The sequence below is a fragment of the Rhipicephalus microplus genome, chromosome 3, assembly GCF_043290135.1.
Source record: "Rhipicephalus microplus isolate Deutch F79 chromosome 3, USDA_Rmic, whole genome shotgun sequence".
NCBI lineage: Eukaryota > Metazoa > Arthropoda > Arachnida > Ixodida > Ixodidae > Rhipicephalus > Rhipicephalus microplus.
In genome coordinates, this window is record NC_134702.1 from 264,556,906 (window position 1) to 264,564,022 (window position 7,117).

At 49.3% G+C, this 7,117-nt stretch overlaps 1 protein-coding gene and 1 long non-coding RNA gene across 2 annotated transcripts; one reads left to right on the top strand and one right to left on the bottom strand.

Moving 5' to 3' along the window:
- Positions 1–218: 218 nt before the first annotated feature.
- Positions 219–3,961, top strand: LOC142804245 (uncharacterized). Its single transcript, XM_075890984.1, has 2 exons — positions 219–1,922; positions 3,168–3,961. The coding sequence occupies exons 1-2, from the start codon at positions 1,909–1,911 to the stop codon at positions 3,712–3,714; spliced, it is 561 nt and encodes a 186-aa protein (XP_075747099.1). The 5' UTR covers positions 219–1,908; the 3' UTR covers positions 3,715–3,961.
- Positions 3,046–4,004, bottom strand: LOC119168277 (uncharacterized). The gene is made up of 2 exons (XR_012894545.1): positions 3,865–4,004; positions 3,046–3,496 (listed from the first exon to the last, which is right to left on the bottom strand). It is a non-coding gene; the product is annotated as an uncharacterized LOC119168277 (long non-coding RNA).
- Between the last annotated feature and the right edge of the window lie 3,113 nt (positions 4,005–7,117).

A 7,117-nucleotide genomic window follows, 5' to 3' on the forward strand; every position in this document is an offset into this window, starting at 1 on the left:
CGCCAAGATGGCTGCCAGGGCGCCTCTTGGTCTGGGCCAATCAACCGTCGGCTTCTTCCTGCGCTGGCATGTTCGGGCACGCTGCGCTGGTGCGCTGCGCGGGCCTACGTCACAACGCAGCGCCATTTCCCTTTAGGCGCGCGTGACATCCTCCTTTCCTACAAGCTGTGTTGCGCCCGACGATTCGCTCGTCGCGGCAGATGCTCTCAGGCCTTCACGAGAGGTTGACGCGCTGCTCAGCATGCGGCTTCTCGTTCATGCGTACGACTTCGGCCCTTATGTGGGAGTCGTAGCGCCCTAGGCTAGAGTACTGGCTCGGTTTGTGGAGTTCCCTATACGGCCTGCAAGCCCGTGAGTGTCGCACTGTGCTGCATCTTGGGTCATTAAACCCGTTGTTGTTGTTATCCTGCCTCGTGCGTGGTTTCTGCGCCGTGCCGGAGAAAACGATGAACCCGGCCGCAACGTCTTCGCACGCAGCGGTAGTGGAGGACGTCGAATCCCTACATGGTTGCGCATAGTAGGTAAGCCTTGTGCAAACCTATCTCCACATAACTGGCGCCCAACTTGGTTTCGGCATGGCTTCAAAGCAGACCCCTTCGAGGCGCTCGTTCCTGTTCGATAGATTTGATCTCGTTTGAGGCAGACGGCTGCAACAGCACGGAGTACGGCCCTCTCGGCGACCCTCTGCTTTCGTTCACAGGGAGAGATCCCTTTTTCGGGGCCCCTACGCTGATGCGAGTCGCTTGAACGAGGACCACAGTCCTAGCCAAGCCAGTAACGGGCTGTATCAGCTGTTCGAGACACACGCGCTTACGGGCCCGTCCCCGGCGCAGTCTCCGCTCGCTGGCCTTTCCCCGTCAGCAGCAAGGTTGACAGCTCAAATCGCCGCACCCAGTCCTTCTTACCGGGGGCACTCGGGTGTTGGCGGGAACGCGCTTACTGACCCGTCGTGGTCGCGAGCGCAAAGGGTTTACGATGTCGTTCGCGAGCCTGCTCGCTTAACCGACAACGTCGCCGCGTTCACCGACGCTCGCTGGCCTGAGACTCGCGTGGGCGACGCTTTCGACGGAGGTGGGCCACCGTGCTCCGTTGTCGACCCGTTTGCCAGTTGCGTGAGGCCTCAAGCACCAGTCGGAGCGCAAACCCTAGCCTCCTTCATGCCGTGTACTGACCCTTTTCGGTCGGACGCGCATGTTGGGGAACAGGCGCGCGCACCTGTTAAGCCCCAACTCCACGCACGCGTTCGCGCGCGAGATTCCACGCGCCTATGCGCTACCACGTGACGGCTGGAGACGGCGCGCCAGGCGAAGCGCGTGCGTTCGGAAAGATCTGGCTATGCCAGATATTTTTACACGCGCCGGAAGTTGCTCCCTCGGCAGCAGCCAATCAAACGCCGCTGCCGCGGGCTTCCGCTCCTCCTGTCTCTCAGCCGCAATGGCCGCCCTCTGCAAGTCGTCGGCGATGGCGGTCGATAACGAAAAACTAATCTCTTGTGTGGCCAGCCGGACGTCCTTGTGGCTGGCCACGTACAAGGACCACAAGAATCGGCAAGTCTAAGATGCCCTGTGGAAAGAAGTGGGTCAAATAATGTATCCGGGGAAGGCCAGCAAAGGTACGTACGGCGCGTTTCCGCCGGCTTGACAGGTTGTGTTGAAAGCAGTGGCTGATATTTCATTTCGTCTACGCAGAGTGCATCACTGCGCTGCAAAAGCGCTGGAAGTTTTTGCGGGACAAGTTCCGAAGGCTGTTCGTGCTTGCCCAGAAAAAAAAAAGAAAAGCGGCATGGGCACGGAAGACGCCGACTCCGACACCGAAGATGAGGGCGATGAAGGGAACCCGCCTGCCGACAGTCCAGTGTAGCCGGCTTCGTGGCCCTTTTACGAGCAGCTGGTGTTCCTGCGCGACACCATGACCTTCCGAGAGTAAGTTTATTGACGCTTTTATTGGCATTACGAACTAGCGAAAGAGAAAATCTCGCGTATTTTTCGCGTTGAATAAAGTAGCTTCTGATTGTGAGCCTTGCCGCTTTCGGGAATGCTGGCGAAAGTTGCTAATACGCCACAAAATTTTACACGAAACGCGACGAGTAAAGGTAAGAACGCACAAAGAGTGCTTCTTGCGTATGTGTATTTCTGTCCTGTACACACCCAATGTGCATACTTTTGCGCCGTGCCCCGCGTTCCCGCACCAGAATAGTCTTGATTATTGAAAGCTAAAAATTGCTTGCAACAGTACTAAAACCGCATCTGTAACGTGCGGTGTAATGCGAGGTTTAAACTAGGGATGCTCTAAAAGTGGAAACCTACAGTAATTAAAACTTGCTTGATTATGTCACGCTGAAGCCAGCAGAAGTGAGCATTTTATTGCTCACAGTGATTGGTGGGGCCGCTCATTAGAGAAGCAGTTTTGTCCAGATGCAGAAGTGATTCCCTTGCAGTTCTTGGAAGCATATAGAAATTCTACACTACTCAGATGTACAAGTGGTGCCAAAGGTGCCCAAACCCTGTTGCATACAGTCATTATGCTGGACATCTTTCAGACAGCTGTAGAGGATGCAAACAGGGGGCAGATCTTGCAGATACATTATGGGAATTGCTTCGAGCTATCTCATAGAACCACATCATTGTTAGTGATGAGCAGTGGGAGACTGCTCCTCAGCTCAGATCCGGCAGATCAGCTCTGGGACATTCAGTTAGCCGAAGACTCTGCTAGGACCCAAAGGCACCTGGCTGATGCCTAGGATGGAAGGCTAGCCCTACTAAACTGGACAAAGAAATCTACTTTCCCTCTCCCCTCTTATAATGAAAAACAAAACAATTATAGTGTTCGCACACACTATGCTGTAGTGTAACAAGCATGCATTTATTAACAATGGGAATGTTGGCATGTTTGACGTTGCATTAACGATCGCGTGTGTAAACACACTAACTTGCTGAAAGGGTCTGCCGGCAGCCGCAAGTTAAAAAAGGAACTCAGAATGGCATGCGAGATCCATGAGGCGTTCTGTATAACACAATGCAGCAATGAGTGTGCTAGTACACAAACTATGGTTGTAAGAAGCATACATTTATTAACAGTGGGAATATTTTGCCATCTTTCAGGGCAAACATTGACACTTTTTTACACACCTATACCCTAATACATACACCTTCATTTTTGCTGTGCAGGACTTCTGGAAATTTCGAGTCCCCGAGGAGGCAAAGGAAGGAGGATGTTCGACAGGTGGCACGGCAGGAGACCCCGGAAACCCATTTTAGAGACATGTGTCCGAGCCAGTTTGACACCATCGAGTTAGATCAGACTGATGACCCCGCCGATCTCTATCCAGCGCCGGCGGTGTCAGTTGAGTGTAGTCCGTCGCTACTGGAACCAGGAATGTCATCCCTTGAAGCGACGCAGTCAAGTGAGTCGGCACCATCACCGCTGGGAACTGCGTCACCGCTTGGGTTGGCGGCAACGTCACTGGAAAGCCAGGGGTCCAGCCTTGCCAGCATGTCTGTGATGCAGCCACCCAAAAAAAGACAAAAGAAAGACGACAATGACAGTTTACTTGTAGAGCACCTTGGAAAACTTACAAACAGTTTAGAGGACCAGGACGACAATCATTATTTTGCATTGTCGCTCGTGAAATTAATGAGAAAAGTAAAAGAGGAAGACCACTTGCGCATGCGCATGAAGATTCTGGAAGTGATCCAGCAATTTAACAGTAGCTGAAGTGTGGTGCTTCTTGTCCTTAGAGCTGACAAAGCGTGGGCATAGAGAATGAGGCATGTTGCAATATGAGGCATGGTGCAATGTGAGTGGGCCAACATTACATGGCTAAACATGATTCAGGGTGTCTTTGCTATTAAAGGAGAAGTTTACCTTCAGCAAAATGGGTGCAGCCCCTGCTCTTCCAAGCGCTTCAGGGCCCCTTGTTTGGAGACTCCGGGCTGGTGCCACTGCCACGGTACCTCTCCAGCGCTGCTGCAAAAGCAGGCCGAGAAAAGCGTCCTGGCATCCGCAGCATCTGCACTGAAGTTCCGTGACTGGGATCCCTGAAGCGGGAAATGGCAGGGGTCCACATGCCCCTGCCCCGACGTCTGCTGGATGCCCTGCCTCCACCGTCCTGGAACCACATTTCCGAACCGGTACTCTTGGTCGAGGATCTGGTCCGATTCCTCATTTAGGACCGCTAAGAAATTGTGCAGTACACATGCTGCCTTCACTACATAATCCACATTCTTGGGGAGAAGCTGAATGGTGCGGAGCAGTATGCGCCACCTGGCCGCTGTGATGCCAAAGGCGTTTTCAGCACACCTCCTGGTAAAATGAAATAATAGTACAAAACAGGTTTTAGAAGTAGCCACCTTTCAAAGCCGATTCATTAGACTATTCTTTAAAACTGCAGCTACAAGAATGGCAACGTAAAATGGGCACAGGGCTCATAAGCTCGCGTTTTTTTAGAATAAAAGCCCTATGCTCATTAATTGTACATAAAGAAATCTTTTGCGCTTATTTCTGTACGGCCTTCTAGAGAAGCAACGTGAACAGCTAATTCAAATCAGCATTTATGTTTGTAATGTAAGGTTAATCACAAGTCGCACAAGCTGCTACGCATGCCCTATTTTTCTGAGCTGGGTAAAGGACACTTGTTATTGAGATGGGGTCACAAACATTGTGCACGGTGCACACCTCAATTTGACTTGTGCTTGCGAGATCGTTTTGTCATAATGATGGTTTGTACTAAGTGTGGTGAGCTTTTTATGTGCCCCTTCTGTTTTTAGATGTTTTTCCTCTGAACTGTTTTCGTTCAGCTGCTTTGTCCGCAAGTTAGAGCCACTGTTCTTGAGCTACGGGGTTGACTATACGCACTATATTGTGAAATTAGAGCCACTGTTTTTAAGCTATGTATTTTGTGTTCATTGTTTTTATTTTTCTTCATCGATGTCTTGCTGCGAAGTGTGCATTAAACGTTATCTCAAGTGCTTTCTGTGTTTGTATAAAATTGAGTATGGCAGGCTCAGCATACCCAAAGAAAGTGTCTGATATCATACCGTGCTCGGCTTAGTCTGTAATTGAACACTCTTCGTTCATCTTCAAGGAGTCTAGCAGGGAAAGGGCGCATAAAGTCGCGCCGCAGCTGGAATGCTTCATCCCCGACGAAAGCGTACGGCGCCACCTTTGTGGTGCGTGGGAGCTGCCCCAGTGAGGGGATGTCAAGCTGCCCTTCGGTTAGGGCCTTCCCAAACTTCGTGTTCTTGAACACTCCGCCGTCACTCTGGCGGCCCTCTGCCCCAATATCGACCAGCACGAACTTCGAAGAGCTGTCGACCACGGCCATCAGCACAATGGAGAAAGTACCCTGCAGCAGTAGGCGTCAGACCAAACATTAGCACATGTAAAGTTGTATGTGTAGGTGGGACCTACAATAATAAGCGATTACAAAGAAAAAGTATGACAAAATTTACAAAATCACCTATGCTGGCCACGCATTTATTTGTACCAGCTCATTGTGAAAGATTTCTGGCATGCACAGTGATAATTTAATTTAGCCGTAAGGGCTCTGAAAAACACCTCTGTTGAAATTAAATTTCAAAGTAAACATCAAATCAAGCTGTCATAAGTACCTGCCGCAGCAATGGAAGAATACTGCATACATGAAGTATTCTGGCAAAACGACTTGGACCACGGGGCTGTATTCCTTCGTTTTGGCAAACTGCGAGCTCAGTCCCCTTCTCTGTCTCCCTCTCTCCCCTGCTTTCTGGAGCCTATGTGCACCGTTCAAAAGTGGTACATAAGAAAAAAAAGTATAGCATTGCAGGGCAAGGCTCTGGACGTTGTCCAAGCATTTTAAATTAGAAGGTAATTTAAGAAAGGGGTGAAGAATTTTAGGCAACTTCCTGCATTACAGTGTTTGGAAGCTTACTGAAATGAAAATAACTAAGACAACTTTTTATACCACTGCACTTAGCAACATTTCTTTTTTAATTGTCACAGTTACGCTACTGGCACCGCACCCCTACAAATGGGTGGTGCACATTGGCTGTCTATGTTGCCACCACACATTCTCCAGCAGACAAGGGCACACTACCCCTCCCGCATTAATGCTGTTCGTTTCAGTATACGTGCATAAATGGCCAGAGTGACTTACCTTGTAATTGAAGAAGGCACTTCCAGATTTCGGCGGGCAGGTTATGGCGACGTGCTTCCCGTCAACAGCCCCCAAACAGTTTGGGAACTGCCAACGCCGGGTGAAGTCGCCAGCAATCTTGGCCCAGTCAGCCTTGGTTGGTACCTGGAATAAATTGGAAACCAGGAACAAACTTGTAGGCCGAACAGACCTATTTTTAGCTAAATATCTTTGTGAGGTGGAATGTGAAAAAATGACATTCACTTTTCTCTTGTGCATGCTCTTTGGGCATGGATCCACGGCATGGTGAACCAAATTTTGTACAAGGTGTAAGCTTCCAATCATGCTGAAGGCATGGTGTCACTTTTGTTGCCCAGTTGTACACGGTCAACGCAGTGCATTTTACCACCCCATTTTTTATTTCGACAACACAAAGGTGTGATTACTGCATTTTGAAAACCAGAGTAATCAAATAGACATAGTTCACCAGGCTTTCAAAGCCCATAGGGATATATTGTATTTGCTAATCACAATTGCCTTAGGCACTGTTAATAATAAAAAAATTTTAATTTAAACAGAGTCTTCGAAGGAATTGTTTGTACTGCAGATATGAAGTGTACCATTTACTGAAAGAAAATTTTATACAGGCTCTGACGTTACCCACCTTCATAAAGTGGTCCTTCAGACGAGCCCAAATGGCTCTACAGGTCACGTGAATGCTTCTCCGGGCAGTTTCAATGCCGATAAGGTAGGCGAGGGCCACGTTGCAGATGTCCAGCCCTGAAGCCAGGTAGCTGCAACACAGAAAAAGTAATTTCTCCTCCGATTCACAATACATGGCCGGCACAGCTGCAACAAAAGTGTTTGATAACATGCAAACTCTGAACAGGATTGCCTCTTTAGGTAACAAGCAAATGGCAATATTGCTTTCTGACACGAAGGGGCATCTATATTAAAAAAGTTTGAAGACGTGGCCAATGTGAGAAAGCATGAATGATTGCAACG